Below are 17,713 nucleotides of genomic sequence, written 5' to 3'. Positions count from 1 at the left end.
GCGGCATCATAAACAAATTGCAGCCCCTGCAACAGCTGGTCCAACAGCTCCTCAAAAGGCAAGAGGAAGAGGTTTCCCCTCCAGGTCACGGCGTAGTAACTTAGCCCATTCAGTCAATGTTTGCAAGACCAGGGCAACCGTAAACATGGGCCTTAGTGCAGATCCCGCCAGGGATTACATATTGCGGGCCACAGACTACCTTTCTATACGCCGGATCCTTATAGGACGGGGAATCCTCCACTGGGCTCATGATAGCTTTTTTTCAGTCTTGAGACGGGAGGGTCCACTGTAGGTGGCACAGTCCACTTCTTTATAAGGGACTCCTCAAAAGGGTATTTGCAGCCTCAGTTGCAGTCGCAGCTGCGTCCTCCATTTTTAGAGTCACACACACACAGACACAACCAGTGCATCCACAAGCGCTTTTTCTTGCACGTGGCGGAGGTCAGAGGAGACAGGGTGCGAGGTAGTAGACCCGGCAGGGAGACCGGCATCTGCGGTGGCTGAGTCAGACTCTGAATCTGAGACATTAGATGAGAGAGGGTTTTTTGGCACCTCGCCCTTTAAAGGCCACCTCCACCTGGGACACAAACGATTCCAGGACCGCCGACAGTGCATCTATTGACAGCTGGGATTTTTAAAAACATCCTGCCACGCTACAGCTCCCCCAAGAGGTCAGGCAGAGCGCACTGAAGACCCCAAAGCAGAGAGAGAGACCTCCAGACTCACCACCCTACACCAAAGATGCAACAAATCTGTTAAAATAGGAGGGGAAGGGAAAATCTAGACGGCTTGTGAGTGCCAAGGGAAACCAATGCCTCCGCCTCAGCTTCAGCTGCGCCCTCCATTTTTAAAGTTTCACGCAAAACACAATTAGTGCGTTCACCAACGCTCTTTCGTGCGCAGCTACAGGAGTGGAGGAATCATCATCACTATCTGAGAAATCAGAATGCAAAGCCGCAGACCCCTCAGATCAGATTCAGGATCTGGGGAGACAGATGAGGCAGGGGGAAGGGGCTTTTTACTAGCCCCCCCATCCAAAAGCCACCTCCACCTGGGACACAAAGGACTCCAGGACTGCCATCAGCGCATGAATGGATGATTGGGACCGGAGGGCCCCGCAGGCTCTGAGAGGGGGTCAGGTGGGGAAATGTGCTCCAAAGACTCCATGAGGAATAAGAGGACCCTCACCTCACCAGACTCACCCCCACAAGACAGTCACCAGCATAAAAGCACTACAAGTGCGGCGTCGAGGAGGGAAAGTGACCGAGGAGTCACCACCAGGGGATAAGGAGGGGCTCCCACAGCTGAAATTGGCACCCAGAAGTCTCCTCTGTAATGGTCGCCTTTGATTTCAATGCCAGGCCAATGAAAAATGGCCGCCAGACTACACAAACATGGCCGCCAGCCTATACACAATATAAGCTACAACAAAATAGCAGCTCCACGAGACTTCCAGGGAACCAGGCACAAAAAGGAAAGAGGGGAACCTCCCCCAGCCGACTGCCCAGTCGCCAGTGGCACAACCCCCCGCCGCCATCGCCAGTACAGCCCAGAAAGCAGCCCAGACCGCCACACTACCCCATGCCAAGAGGGGAGGGGGGGTGGATGGGGGATTAGATAACCCACAGGGACCCCTAATGGGAAAGAGGGGAACCCGGGGGTCTGACCATCCCAGGTAAGGTCCTAAATCTACCCCAAAACCCTATTACAATTCCAGGAACCAGGCGGGCACTGCTCCAGACAGAACCCCTTTTCCATCGAAATGGGGGGCTGTTGGCCAGGAGGAATGCTGCGACGCAAGCCGAAACCCGGTCGTATGTGTTCTCGCGAGATGTTTAACTCCCAGGCCAGCCCCCGGTGGGGCTATGTCACGGCCGACCTAGCGCGGAGCTGTGGTCTGCGTGCGCTCGCTGGCCAGACTGGGGTGACCACTGGCTCTAGATTATCCAGCCCGTAGCCCAGTCCGGCAGTTGATTGTAGATCTCACAGGAAAAAAAAAAAAAAACAGGAGAAGAAAAATTTAACTGAAAAAGGAAAAAAAGATTGCCAGGACCAGAGAGCCCAACAAGAAACTAGGTCCTTACTCCTGACTAGGTAGAAGAAAAAAAAAACTGAGTACCTATAGCAGAGAGGGGGACATACTTCCTGGGACTGCCCATGCCTTTTTTCTGCCTGTAGTGTTCTTCTCCTGTAGGGGGCAGTATAACCCACTCGTCAAGATTCTCAGGAGCTGCATCCGTCAATGAACGAAAGAGAAAAACAGTTTTTGGTTTTCTCTGGGTTTTGCAATTCCTAGAACAGGGTCTGGAGACCAGGGGCTTTGAAGCTTGAGCTTCCTGCCTGCTGCCTGGATAAATGCTTTGACTGTGCTGACCCTATCTCTGCATGTAATGACCCGGGACTTTATGGACCATGTTCCTCCCTGCTGCCTGGACTGCTGCTTTTGCTGGTGCTGACCATGTTCTTGCCTGCTACCTGGACCAATACTTTGGCTGTACTGACCGTATCTCTGCCTGCTGCCTGTACTGAATATGGACCATATTCCTGCCTGCTACCTTGACGATTCCTGACCTCGTCCCTGCCTGCTGCCTGGACTGATGCAATCCACTGTGGACCACTGCACTACTAAAACCACAGGTAATCTTCTGTTTACGCTTTGCTCAGCAGATATTTTGGGTGCAATTGGTATGTACATGCTATGTGTTAGATATAGGTTTTAATTTTCTTTCCTCATTTTCCAAAAACTTGTGGAAAAAATGGCATGCTTAAAAGACGCAACGTCTCATAGAATATACATTGGGGGGTTTGCTTTCCAAAATAGGGTCGTTTTGTGGGTAATTACATTGTCCTGGTGGCCCAGGGCCTTCAAAATTGTGATAGTAAGGAAATTAGATGTGTAATTTATAGTTCAAGAACGCTTGGAGGTACTACTTGGATGTTGAGCCTCTGTATGTTGCCAGGCTGTGAAAAAGTCTCACTTATGTGGTATCGCCATACTCAGGACAAGTAGAAAAACTGAATTTTTGTAAAATCTTACCTGTAAAATTCCTTTCTCCGAGTCCTCCGACAGTCGCCGCCTCTTCATATTCATCACATATGGGGTATTAGACTTTGCTCCGAAGGAGTAGCTAGGCAACAGAATATGTTAACATTAAAGCTTTTAACATATCCCACCCTCAAGGGGTGGTCCCCTCAGTCAATACCCTCCTACTTCCTGCAACCATATCTCAGTTTCAGTGGAATAGCAGTAGAGTATACAAACAAACCCCAAAAGAGGGGCGGGGGCGGCGACTGTCGGAGGACTCAGAGAAAGGAATTTTACAGGTAAGATTTTACAAAAATTCCGTTTTCTCTTACGTCCTCCGACAGTCGCCGCCTCTTCATATTCGTCACATATGGGGACGTCCCAAAGCAGTGCAAACATGAGGGGTGGGAAACGCATCCGCGCCGAAAGGCAACGCAGTCTCCGCATCAAAGAAAGGAACCTTACCAAAGGAAGGAAACCAGCTGGGCTACAGGAAAAACAAGTGCTCAACAGGAGCAACAACCCAGGAAAAGACAAATAACCAGGGGATAAAAAACTTATCCCAACAGCCAGAGGTCCCCAACAAGGGACCCTAGGGAATTGCCGCACTAAGAACCTTGCGGCCAAAGGAAGCATCCACCGATGCCTGAACATCTACTTTGTAGAATTTTGTGAAAGTATGCACGGTCGACCAGGTCGCCGCCTTACACACCTGGGCTACAGAAGCCCCATGACGACAGGCCCAAGACGTACTCAGAGATCTAGTAGAGTGCGCCTTCACAGGCACAGGGGGAACCTTCCCATGCAAGGCATACGCCTGTTCAATGGTCTGCCTGATCCATTTGGCGATGGTAGAGGCCGACGCCGCCATGCCCTTCCGAGGACCCTCTGGAAGAACAAACAAGGAGTCCGTCTTTCGAAAAGACTCAGTCGATTTAAGGTAAACCCTTATCGCCCGAACAACATCCAAAGAATGTAATCTCACCTCCTTTGGATGTTTAGGCTTCGCGCACAGCGAAGGCAAGACAATATCCTCATTAAGATGGAATTCCGAAACTCGTTTCGGAAGAAAAGAAGGATTAGGTCGCAAGACCACCTTATCCAAATGAACAACCAGATACGGAGACTTGCAGGACAAAGCCGCCAGCTCCGACACTCTGCGAGCCGAAGTGATCGCAACCAAAAAGGCGACCTTTTTGGACAACATAGACAACGAGATCTCCCTGATCTGTTCAAAAGGAGCACGTTGTAACACAGATAGAACGAGATGCAAGTCCCAAGGGGGCAGAGGATCCCTCCTAGGAGGAACCAGATGCCGCACACCCTGAACAAAAGTGCCAACCAAGGAGTTGGAAGCCACGGGACGTTGAAACAGAACGGCCAGCGCAGACACCTGACCCTTTATCGTAGCCAGCGCCAAAGGCTGATCGACACCCGTTTGAAGGAAGGACAGCACTCGGGAAACCGAGTACGTGCGGGGAGAAAACCCCCTGGACTCACACCAGGCAAAATAGGCCTTCCAAGTACGGTAATAAACCTTTCCCGAGGAAGACTTCCTCGCGTTGATCAAGGTATGAACGACCTCTGGGGAGAAGGAGACCCTTCTCCTTCAGGACCTCGGTCTCAACAGCCAGACCGTCAAAGCCAGCGACTGTAAAGCAGGATGGTATATCGGTCCTTGAGACAGGAGATCGTCTCGAAGAGGCAGACACCACGGGGCGCCGACCGCCAGATTCATGAGGTCTGCGTACCAGGACCGGCGAGGCCAGTCCGGTGCCACAAGAATCACCGTGCTGCGTTCCGAGTGTAACCTGCGAAGGAACCTGGACAGCAACAGAATCGGTGGAAACGCGTACATCAGCCTGTACTGATGCCACGGGGCCACTAACGCGTCCGACGCGTCTGCCCGAGGGTCGCGCGTCCTTGCCACGAACCTTCTCACCTTGTTGTTGAGACGAGACGCGAACAGGTCCACATCTGGAAGACCCCACCTCGCGCACAACATCTGAAAGACAGCCGGGTGGAGAGACCATTCCCCCTGATCCAGGGTCTGGCGACTCAGATAGTCCGCCTGCCAGTTCTCCACCCCCGGAATGTGAACCGCCGTTATCGCCGGGACATGAGTCTCGGCCCAAGACAGAATGTCGGCCACTTCTCGAGCCGCTCGGGCACTCCTGGTGCCCCCTTGGTGGTTGATGTAGGCCACCGCCGTGGCATTGTCCGTCTGCACCCGAACCGGGCAGCCCTGCAGACGGTCCGTCCAGCGATGAAGACAGAGACTTATCGCACGCAATTCCAGAATGTTGATGGGAAGGGAGGACTCCCCCTCCGACCAAGTCCCCTGGGCGGACAGAACGCCCAGAACACCACCCCAGCCCGACAGGCTGGCATCCGTGGTGATTACCGTCCACGAGATAGGACGAAACGACTTGCCCCCGGACACCATCGGGGACTGGAGCCACCACAGAAGGTCTCTTCTGGTGCGATGACTCAACGAGATTTGAAGATCCAGAGATTGAGGTCGCCCGTCCCACATGGACAGGATCTCCGCTTGGAGACCCCGCGTGTGAAACTGGGCGAAGGGAATCGCCTCGAAGGCCGAGACCATCAATCCCAGACATCTCATGCACGTCCGCAGAGACGAGTGCGGAACGTCCCTGAGGGACTGATGAGTTCTGAGTTTGTCTTCCGGCAGGAAGACCTTCGCCTGCACCGAGGCCAGAATCATTCCCAGGTAGGGAAGACGAACCGACGGACTCAGTGTCGACTTTGGAAAATTTATCGTCCAACCAAACTCCTGCAGAGTTTGCATCGTGACAGACAGGTCCTTCTCCAGACCCTGGCTGGTCGCAGACCAAACCAGAATGTCGTCCAGATACCCCAGGACAGAAATGCCCTGGGCCCTCAATGCCAGAACTGGTGCAAGCACCTTGGTGAAGACCCGCGGAGCCGAGGCGAGACCAAAGGGCAACGCCACGAACTGGTAGTGATCCTCCGCAATGGCAAATCGAAGGTACCTCTGGTGACCCTCGAAAATGGGGATGTGAAGATACGCATCCTTCAAATCGATGGAGGCCATGAATTCTCCCGGAACCAGGCCAGCCACCACCGACCGCAGGGATTCCATGCAGAACTTGCGAACCCGCACAGAGCGGTTCAGAGCCTTCAAGTCCAGAATTGGACGAACCTTGCCCTCCTTTCTGGGCACGGTGAACAGATTGGAATAAAACCCCCGAAATCTGTCCCGATGAGGCACCGGAACTACCACTCCCTGAGCCCTCAGGTCCCGCACCGCCAGGTGCAGGTCCCGTAAACCCTCTGGAGACAGTTGAAGATTTGAGGGAAAAAATCTGCTCTCCGGCCGAGAGAGAAACTCGATCTTGTAACCAGATCGAACGATCTCCTGAACCCATCTGTCCAGCACGCGGGCCAACCAGGGCTGAAGAAAACCGAGCAAGCGTCCCCCCACCCCAAAACTGGGTGAGGGCGCCCCTTCAGGCCGCACTGTTATGGGCTGCGGATCCGGATTGACCGGACTTCTGTTTTCCAGACCAGGGCTTCTTCTGAGAGCCTTGACCTTTGAACGGTTTGCCCTTGTAGTGCGACCGAAAGGCACGAAAGGACCCCTGAGGGGGGCGAAAATTAGCATGCTTCTTCCCAGAAGCCCCCTTAGCCTTGGGGAAATGGGGCAAGAGAGTGCTCTTACCTCCGGTGATCCCCTTAATCAACACATCCAAGGACTCCCCAAAAAGGCGAGACCCATCATAAGGTAGATTGGCTAAGGTCTTACGTGAAGACTGGTCCACCGACCAACATTTCAACCAAACCAGGCGGCGAGACAACACCGCCACGCTGTGCACACGTGCAGCCAACGGGACTAGGTCCAAGTCCGCATCACACAGATACATGACACCCTGGTGGATTTGATCCACCATAGCCAGGGTCGCGGGCGAGGCCGAATCGGCCACTAGGACGCGCCGAAGCATCTGCGTCCAACTTGCGACCGCCTGGGCCGCCATGAGAGAGGCAAACAGAGCCTTAAGCATAGAACCCGTAACAGAATAAGTATGACGGGCAAGAGACTCCAATCTCCTATCCGTGGCATCACGGAACACAGGGGAATCCTCTGCAGGAATCGCAGTGGATTTGTTTAAAACCGCAATTGCGTGATCCACTGGGGGGTGGCACACACCACCTTTCGTCAGTGGAAGGCGAGAAAGGATAACGCAGCTTGAACCTACTTGGTACAGCAAAAGGTTTGCGCAGATTGCGCCATTGTTCCTTAACAGCGCGCTGAAAATCATCATTGCAGGCAAAAACCTGTGGCGTCCTGCGTTTTCTCTGCGTCCCATAAGCCGCCAAGGCAGCGGGGGGACACACTTCATCCTGCAAATGCAGCGTTTGTTTTATGGAAGCAATCAATTCATCCATGATTGCAAGCTCTTCAGGCGAGCCAGGGGGAGAATTATCAACCCCTTCAACTTCAGCCTCCACCTCGGACCCCACTAGATCCAGGGAGGAGCGGGACCCCGATAAGGAGGCCCCCGCCATAACAGCCCCATCACCTTCACCCTCAGAATCAGAGGAAAGAGAAACTCTGGGTCTTTTAGTAGATTGAGCAGCCACCAGCATCTGCACCTGAGCAGCAAGGCCAGCCACAATAGTGGCTAAATCCCCCCCTGGGGGGGAAACAGCGGTCCCCTGGCTTTCCACCAAGGCGGTAGGAAATTTGCCCTCCTGAGAATCCATTGCCCCTATTACAAATGCCGGATAATAAAGGGTTAACTGCCCCTTTAACAAGCGCAGCGAGCGCAGCCCACCGCACCACACACAAGCACAATGAGACCCCCACAGGGACAATAAAACTGACACAGGCAATGGATAAGAAGGATATAACCTGAGGAGACCCTCGCCGCTGCTGCTGCCTCGATCGGTGTTCCTGGAGAAGAGGAAGTGATGCTGCCAGGGCGCTCTATGAAAGCCTATGGGAGGCTACAAGAAAATGGCCGCCATGCATGTAGAACATGCGGCCGGAGCGAATGTAGGCAAAATGGCGCCGTTTGGCGCCGAAACTGCCGCTCCACAGTACAGTAATGCACACATGTCATCCATGTATAAAAAAACATGTCAGATCGCCGCAGCGATCGCTGTATAGTGCCCAAACATGCCCAAAACATGCCCCACAGCACACAGCTTCTCACACTGACAAGGCTGACACACACAGTGTCACACAGCTCCCCCCCCCCCCCTTGCAGCCCACAGCATGCAGCCGAGTGATAGGGAGACACACAGTGTGAACAGAGGCAGGTTACACAGTCCCAGACTGACACCCCCCCAGACAGACAGGTCCCCACATAGATACACTTACCTCACAATGGCGTGGGGGACCCGCACAGGCGAACAAGCCGCTGCACATGAGGCAGGGAGAGTCGCATACAAGACGCACAGAATGGGGGTTAAGAAACCGCACAGCGTCCAGTGAGGTAGCCACCTCACCAATCATCCCTGCACCGAACAGGGATGGGTCGTTCACTGTGCCAGGAGCGTTACCTGGCTGAACGCTCGATGGCAGGCTGGGAAGCCACTGACCCACGACCTGCGACCAGGGGGATCAGCCCGAGACCCAGCCCGCATGATCCTCTTCATCCAAAGAACTAACTAACGCTGACAAAAAGAACAGCTAAGTAAAGGTAGAGAGAAAACTCAAACAAAAAATCAAAAAAGAAGAAAGAGTCTGGGGCACAAAGCCCCAGCACAGAGAGAGCCAGCCACTCCTGACAAGCTAGACATTGAAACTGAGATATGGTTGCAGGAAGTAGGAGGGTATTGACTGAGGGGACCACCCCTTGAGGGTGGGATATGTTAAAAGCTTTAATGTTAACATATTCTGTTGCCTAGCTACTCCTTCGGAGCAAAGTCTAATACCCCATATGTGACGAATATGAAGAGGCGGCGACTGTCGGAGGACGTAAGAGAAAATGTGTTTTGAGGTGTAATTGCAAGTATGCTTATACTGTGTGAGATATAACTTAATATGACAATTTTGTGTAAAAAAAAAAGAAATAGATAAATAATTTATTTTCCCAAAATTACAACTTTGAAAAACTCCAGGGGGCGTGGCGACCAAGTACTAGTATTGACGTCTAGCCCAGGAACTCCACTCGGCTGCCGGAGGGAATCTGCCACCATCCGAACCTCCTAACCAGCTACTGACACCAGCCCCTGCCCGCGAATCACCACCCCTATGCCAAGGCACCGAAAGAAGCAGCCGCAGCCTCGTAATCTGTCTGGCTTCTTCCCTTCTCTGCACTCCAGGCCGCATCAAAAATGGCGGCGGCACCCATTCCATGCGGTTGGAGGACAAGGCTGTGAATCCTCCCAGCGGACACAAACATACATTTACAAAACGGACACCCATCGATCCCAGGGCACAGCAGGACTTCTTCTAGCATGGAGGTGAGTGGGGCCCAATCCACCAGTTCAGCCTTCCAACCTTTCTCCAGTGACCCCCATTGCCTCCTCCCCCCCCCCCCCCCAGTCAACCTACAGTACCTTGCAAAAGTATTCACCCCCTTGTAATTTTTCTTGTTTTGTTCCCTCATAACCTAGAATTAACATGGAATGTTTGAGGATTTGCATCATTTAATTTACAGAACATGCCCACAACTTTAAGGATGTTATTTTATCATTTTTTATTGTGAAGCAAACAAATAGGACAAAATAACAGAAAAAGTCAATGTGCATAACTATTCACCCCCCTAAAGCCAATACCTTGTAGAGCCACCTTTTGCAGCAATCACAGCTCCAAGTCACTTTGGATAAGTCTCTATGAGCTTGCCACATCTTACCACTGGGGATTTTGCCCATCCCTTCTTGCAAAACTGCTCCAGCTCCTTCAAGTTGGATGGTTTGCACTTGTGAACAGCAATCTTTAAGTCTGACTACAGATTTTCTATTGGATTGAGTTCTGGGCTTTGACAAGGCCATTCCAACACATTTCCAGGTTTCCCCTTAACCACTCAAGTGTTGCTTTAGCAGTGTATTTGGGGTCATTGTCCTGCTGGAGGTGAACCTCCGTCCTAGCCTCAAATTACGCACTGAGTGGTACAGGTTTTGCTCAAGAATATCCCTGTATTTAGCACCATCCATCTTTCCCTCAACTCTGACCAGTTTCCCAGTCCCAGCTGCTGAAAAACATCCCCACAGCATGATGCTGCCACCACCATGTTTCACTATGGTGTTCTTTGGGTGATGTGATGTGTTGGGTTTGCGACAGACATATCGTTTTCTTTGAAGGCCGAAAAGTTCAAATTTAGTCTCATCAGACCAGAGCACCTTCCTCCCTCCATACATTTTGGGAGTCTCCCACACGCCTTTTTACGAACTTAAAACTTGCCATTTTGTTTTTTGCTGAAAGTAATGTTTTCTTCTGGCCACTCTGCCATAAAGTCCAACTCTAAGGAGCATACAGATTATTGTCGTCCTTTGTACAGATACTCCAGTCTCTGCTGTTGAACTCTGCAGCTCCTCCAGGGTTACCTAAGGTCTCTGTGCTGTCTCTCTGATTAATGCCCTCCTTGCCTGGTCCGTGAGTTTTGGTGGGCGGCTGACTATTGGCAGGTTTGCGTTTGTGCCATGTTCTTTCCATTTGGTTATGATAAATTGATGGTGTTCCTGGGGCTCATCAAAGATTTGGATATTTTTTTTATAACCTAAACCTGACTTGTACTTGCCAACAATATTGTCCCTTACTTGTTTGGAGAGTTTCTTGGTCTTCATGGCAGTGTTTGCTTAGTGGTGCCTCTTGCTTAGATGTTGCAGCCTCTGGGGTCTTTCAAAAAAGGTGTGTGTATATGTAATGACAGATCAAGTGACACTTAGATTGCACACAGGTGGACATCTTTTCACTAATTATATGACTTCTGAAGGTAATTGGTTGCACCAGAGCTTTTTATGGGCTTCATAACAAAAGGGGCTCAATACATACGCACGTGCCTATTTTCTGTTTTCTATTTCTAAAAAATAGTTTTATATATATATTTTTCTCATTTCATCAACTTGGACTGTTGTTTTCTGCTCCATCACATAAAATTCAGATTAACAAAACATTGAACTTAAGGCTGTAATGTAACAAAATAGGTAAAAAGTCAAGGCACTGTTTATCGGATACTGTGCTCAAAGAAATGTTGCTGTCTCTACGGGCTTCACTACACGCTGATATAGTGTTGGTGTTCACTTTTCCCCTGGGGAATCTATTCTGGTCATTCTTCTTTTCCCTGCTTTCCTTTTCTCTTCATTAGAAAACTCTTCCAGCCTCCTAGCATATGACAATAGCCTTTTTCAGGCTTTTAGTGAACCAATAACCTCTTTAGTAGAGGCTGAGTCTAGCTATAACAGACTGTCAGTGTTATTGCTGGTAATAAAACTGGAATTAAGTTTGTTTCCCTCTGATCATTCACTAAAAGGCGGATTTTGTTTGCCTTTATGTCAGTATCTGCTACTGCTGAATTTATACAGAGTTTCTGGAGGTTGTTGTTTTCATATTCTTTAAAACCAATCCTCCCGACACTGGTGACCTTTGCAATGCACTACTTTTGTACTTGTGCCCCTACTACCCTCCCTGTAGGAATTGCTTTGTTATTTGTCTACTTGTAAAATCGAACAATTTTAACAAGAAATAACAAAAAAAAAAAAAAATATATATATATATATATATATATATATATATATATATATATATATATATATATATATATATATCAGATTATCTTTAATGAAGAAAAAAATAAAATGAAAAGATAAAATTGAGTTTATTTGCAGTAAAGCTGAGGAAAACGTGAAAAAATCGTGAAACATACTAGAATACTAGCATGATTAATGGAGCCTGGGTTATACAGGGACTGACTAAACTAGGGATGCCCCGATACATGGGTCACCGAAAACTATCATCTGTAAATAGGGTTATTGGCATTTTACCGATAAAAAAAAGGTGCCGATAATGGCATGGAACGTCCCACTGACTTCAATGCAAAATCCTGTCCCATTGAATACAATGAAAAATTGTGTCCTATTTACTTCAACGCAAAATTACGTCCAAAACCAGACTAAACCGTTTTGTTTGTCAGTGTCCAAAGCTCCTGAAGGTGGCAGAATAACCCAAATGTCTAAGAATTACTATATTCCAGTGATCCTCAACATTCAATAATAAAAAAAAAATATATATATATATATTATATATATTATAATAAAAATAAATTTGGTTCTTTGGTTTAGAAACACTGCACAGATAAAATTAGGCGTTATGTATGCAAGTAATGCTAGCTATTGGAACAGCAATTTTCTGGCAATGTCAACCACATTGAACCAACTTTATACATTAAGGCAACCAACCACCTAACCAATAGTTTCTACTGCAGGCATGGTGTTAGTGTGCATTGATCCATTTAATTGTTTTTTGAGTTGCTGGTTAAAACATCCAAAAAAAACTGTCATATGTATGGCAAGCATAAAGAAACAATTTCATATTTCTGTAACTTTATTACTGATTACCCTGCAGTTAATATGAAACCTTTCAGGTGAAGCAGGAGGAAAGTAAATGTAAATAAAAACAACAGTGCTTGCAGAGACAAATCACACAGATTCTGATTTCATTCTCAGATTCACCTTTATAAAATTTAGCGTATAAGGGTTCCCACAGCTTGCACCATAACTGAGTGCATAATGCATGAGCACTGATGTAGGTTTTGACATGCACCGCAAGGTGTTAACTTGAATTGCAATGCACACACAGTTACATTGCTTCAGAAATGCACTGCACAAACATACAATGTATCCTATTATCTTTAGTGAAAATCATCACAAGGCACTGGTTGGAACCTATAGGACATAAAGCATTTTGCCATTTTCCTGAGTTGGGCAACACAGCCTAAGGCTGGCCATACACTATACAATTTTCTTGTTCAACTTTCCTTTAGATTTACCAAAACCATGTAATATAGGGTCAAACCTAAACACTTTCAATTTGTATGCAGTCAGGCAGGCCCTTGCACTACATAGTTTAAGGTAAATCTAAAGGAAATTGAATAAGAAAAATGTATAGTGTATGGCCAGCCTAACACTGCTAATATGAGGCACTAAAGCAGGCATGTCCAACCTGCGGCCCGGGGGCTGCATGCAGCCCAGAGCCCCAGGCAATGCGGCCCCACTGCCCCCTGACAATTTTTTTCTTTTGATGGGGAAGAAGGAAGTCGGGTCGGGGGCATGGCCACAGCGGCTTCCAACTAACTGTAGGCAGAGGCTGCCTCGGAAGGGATCATCCTATAGTTGTGTTAACCACTTAAGCCCCGGAGGATTTGGCTGCTAAACGACCAGGGGGTATTTTGCGATTCGGCACTGCGTGACTTTAACGGACAATTGCGCTGTCGTGCGCCGCTGTACCTAAACGAATTTGACGTCCTTTTTTTCCCACAAACAGAGCTTTCTTTTGGTGGTATTTGATCACCTGTGCGCTTTTTACTTTTTGCCCTTTAAACAAAAAAAGAGCGTAAATTTTGCAAAAATAACAATATTTTTCACTTTTTTTATATGAAAATTCCCCAAAAAAAAAATGTAAAAATCAAAATTTAACATTTTCGGCCAATTTGTTTTATCCTACCTATGTTTGGTAAAAAAAAAAAAAAAAAATCGCAAAAAGCGTATTTTTATTGGTTTGCGCAAAAGTTATCGCATTTACTAACAAAGGGAAAGATTTTTGTCATTTTTGTTGGTTTTTTTTTTTAACGCATAATGGCGGCGATCTGCGATTTTTTTTGCGGTACTGCGACATTGCGGCGGACAGATCGGACCCTTGACTGACATTTTTGACACTTTTGGGGTTACCAGTGACATTTCTACAGTAATCAGTGCTATACATATGCACTGTTACTGTAAAAATACACTGGTAGTGAAGGGGTTAACTTTATTTGGGAGGGAGGGGCTGTGTGTGTCCCTAGGGGCGTGCTTTCTACTGTGATTGGCTGTGGCTTGAGCTGTAAGGACACTGATCAACGGTTCTACATAGTAGATCCGTCTGATCAGTGTTTTTACACCGAGGAGAATGACAGGTGGCTTGTTTACACAAGCCGCCTGACTTTCTCCCTCTCCACCGATGATCGCCGAGTGACCGGAGGACATCGGGTCCGCCAGTCACACGCGCGGGGGGGGGCCCCGTGACCGCGCGGGCTCGCTCCCCAGACCCTCCCAGGCTAGTGACGTTAATTAACGTCACTCTGCCTGGCCGGGGCTGACCGCCGCAGTAAATCTACTTGCGGCGGTCGGCAAGCGGTTAAATTAGTGCTTGGGGGGCAGCAGCACGGGAAGGGCACGGCGGCGTTTTATTACTTATATACCTTAACTTTATATGCGGCCCAAGAAACTTTCTCTACACTCAATGTGGCCCAGAGAAGCAAAAAGGTTGGACACCCATGCACTAAAGAGATAGAATAACATTTTTTGTATGCGTTACATGCATGTTTTTGCAATGTATATGCTGACATTTTTGTTTGAAAGAATATTTATTTACCTGCTGCAGCTGCAGTAATTCCAGACTGTCCGTGTGAGCATCAATTGAAGGGTTAATGGCACAGACCATGAAAGCCACTTCCATGTGACGATCACAACGTAGAAATTTCCCATTTAAATATAGCCAACTCTACAAGAAAAATTGCCAAAAATGTGAGATTGCCAAAAATGTGAGATTATATCTTCACTGTAAAAATGCAACAAAAACATCTAAATAAATTAAAACTGGTTTTAAACCTATGGCAAGAAATATGAACAAAGCACATCAATCTATAGTGTTTACTTGAAAGTACGGGAGTGTCACACCTGAGTGGCGGCAGTGGGTGCTATTAAAGCGGAGTTCCGGCCTCAAAAACGACTTTGGGCCATCCGCTTGCTCTGTGTCACCTGTAAAAGAAATGGATAGTTCCGATTTATTTTTTTTTTGTTTACTTACCTTGTTATTGAAGAAAATATACCTTTCTTTCACTTCCTCCCTCTGTGGCCGCGGCCCGCGCCGTCACTTCCTGCTTGCATTGATTCCTGGGAGCTGAACGTCATCGCTCCCAGGAATCAATGCGGCTGCACCGGCCCCGCTCGTCAGTTCCGGTGCAGGCGCGTCATTCCCTGCTAAACAGCTTCTGGGCATGCCCAGAAGCTGTGCAGGGATGACGCGCCTGCCCCGGAAGTGACGAGCGGGGCCGGTGCAGTGCATTGTGAGACCGAAGAGGACGCGCTGGCTTCAGCTGCTCACACCTGAGATGGCAGCACTGGAGAAGAAATTTTCAAGGTAAGAATTTCTTGTAAAAGGTAAGAGCGACCTGGGACAGTTCAGAGGCTATCCATTGTGGAATGCACTAACCCTGACTGTCCCGGGGGTATTTTTAGTGAAAAATTGTTTCCGAGGCCGGAACTCCGCTTTAAGACCCTAAAAGTACCACATTTTTAGAAATCTGTGAACAGCTACAAACATGGACTTTATAGGTACCATAGTTTAAAAACATAAGTTTATTCCAAATAATTATAAACCTTAAAAAATAGACGTGTATAGGTCATCCAATTTTCACCCAAAACCAACGCATACAAGACCCTGTTCGATAGGATGTTCCTGTGCACAGTGACCAAAAAGGGTAAATCTCAGCAGAGTGCCAAAGTAAAACTGAAGGCAAAACTTTTTGTTTTGTTTTGGATAGATTGGAGACAGATTAGAACCTGTGTCAGTGCCCCCGTGAAGGAGATTCACCCTCTCTATTGGTCCCGTTTACCATTATCATTGAAAGTAAAAGTAAAATAAATTACCCAAATTTTGGAGTTGTCCCAAGAAAAGTAATAGAGGGGAAATCTTCCAATGGGTATACTAGTTTTGGTGACCTGGGGGTCCCCAAAAAACTTCCTGAATTTAAAAGGATTTGCTCTCACTTCCTGTTTGGCTATGGAACAGGAAATGAAAGGAAATCTCTGTGATATTACAATGATGGTGAAAATAAATCTGACAGGGGTTATAACCTATACTCCCTTGCTCGATCCAAAATGACAAAAAAAAAAAAAAAAATTGATTTTTGTCTTACTATAAAATCCTTTTCTCTGATGTTCATTGACGGACACAGCTCCATATCTTCTTTGACCCTTGGGTTATACTGCTCTCCATAGGAGAACACTAGGCGGAAAAAAGTTTGACTACGCCCATAGGGCAGTCCCAGCAGGTATACTCCCACTTCCTGCTCTAGCTCTTCAGTATTGTAACAAGCAGTGTCAGAAGAACATAAACCCCAACGCATTAGAGGGGCGGGTGCTGTGCGCGTCAATGAACATCAGAGGAAAAGATTTTACAGTAAGACAAAAATCCAGTTCTCTTTTGTTCATTGACGGACACAGCTCCATTTCTTCTTTGACCCTTGGGACGTCCCAAAGCAGTGTCAACAGGAGGGGTGGGAAGAACACAGCAATAAACATACTTCCCAAAGGCTAAAGGTAGCCAACCAGGTAAAACAGGAGCGCAACCAGGTAAAAACTTGAGCTGACCTGGCATAAATTTTCACCCTCAAAGAGAACTAATCCTTTCCAACAGTGGCCTGCAAAAACTTGCGGCCAAAGGCGGCATCAAAAGATGCCAACGTATCTACCCTAGAAAATTTTGTGAAAGTGTACACGAACGACCAGATGGCTGCCTGCAAACCTACGCCAGATGACGGAAGGCCCAAGAAGCACTAAGTGCCCTAGAAGAATGCTCCTTAAGAGGAAAACGGAGGATCCTGACCTTTAATACAAGAGGCCTGCACACTGTCTGCCTGATCCATTGGAAAAGGTCACAGCAAACGTGGCCAGCCCCTTACAGGAAACATCCGTAAAGACAAACAGGGAATCAGATTTTTTGGAACTACTCAGTCGCCGCCAGGTAGACCCGGATTGCCCAAACCACATCCAAAGAATGGAAGGCAATCTCTTTAGGGTGCTTAGGCTTAGAGCACAAGGAAAGCAACCCCATGATTTTATTTAAATGGAAACTAGAGACAACCATTGGAAGGAAACTGGCAGGTACGAAGTACCACTCTATCTCCGTGAACCACCAAGTAAGGTGAACAAGGCAGCTGCCAGCTCTGACACCATCAGTACAGCAGAAAAAAAGCCACCAAGAAATACTTTCCAATGGCGGTTAATGAAGAACCAACAGCACCAATTTGAGACAAAAAAGCGGACCACAGAAGGCAGCCAAAGGACAAAGAAAGCAAACTGCCAATTGTCGAACTTGGCCCTTAATGGTACCCAAGGCCAGGTGCTGCTCAACACCTCGTTGGAGGAAACCAACTCCCAATCACTGAAAAAGAGCGGGAGTGAGCTCCAGGGGATTCACACCTGTAAAGTACGCTCCTCAAAGGCGATGGTAAATCTACCCAAATGTAGATTTACTAGCTTGCAGAAGCGTGGGAATCACTGATTCGGTCAACCCTCTAGCCTGCAGCACTTGGCTTCGACGGTCAAGTCATTAAAACCAGCAACTGTAAAGCAAGATGGAAGATTGGCCCTTGAGCCAACAGATCTCCTCTAAGAGGAAGTTTCCAAGGAACATCGACTGCCAACCATAACAGATCTGCATACCAAGACCGGCGAAGCCAGTCTGGAGCCACTAGGATGGTCGTAACCCCTTCTGCC

At 48.0% G+C, this 17,713-nt stretch overlaps 1 protein-coding gene across 1 annotated transcript in view; it reads right to left on the bottom strand.

Moving 5' to 3' along the window:
• MEN1 (menin 1) overlaps window positions 1-17,713 on the bottom strand; it is a 553,703-nt gene that overhangs the window by 343,385 nt on the left and 192,605 nt on the right. The window contains exon 4 of the mRNA XM_082269638.1: window positions 14,586-14,714. Coding sequence (XP_082125764.1) covers window positions 14,586-14,714 — 129 coding nt within the window. The remainder of the gene's footprint in view (window positions 1-14,585; window positions 14,715-17,713) is intronic.

The sequence above is a fragment of the Pelophylax lessonae genome (assembly GCF_965119305.1).
Source record: "Pelophylax lessonae genome assembly, chromosome: 10".
In the NCBI taxonomy this organism is placed as follows: domain Eukaryota; kingdom Metazoa; phylum Chordata; class Amphibia; order Anura; family Ranidae; genus Pelophylax; species Pelophylax lessonae.
Note: the sequence above shows the minus strand (reverse complement) of the source record. Positions and strands in the feature narration are given on the sequence as shown.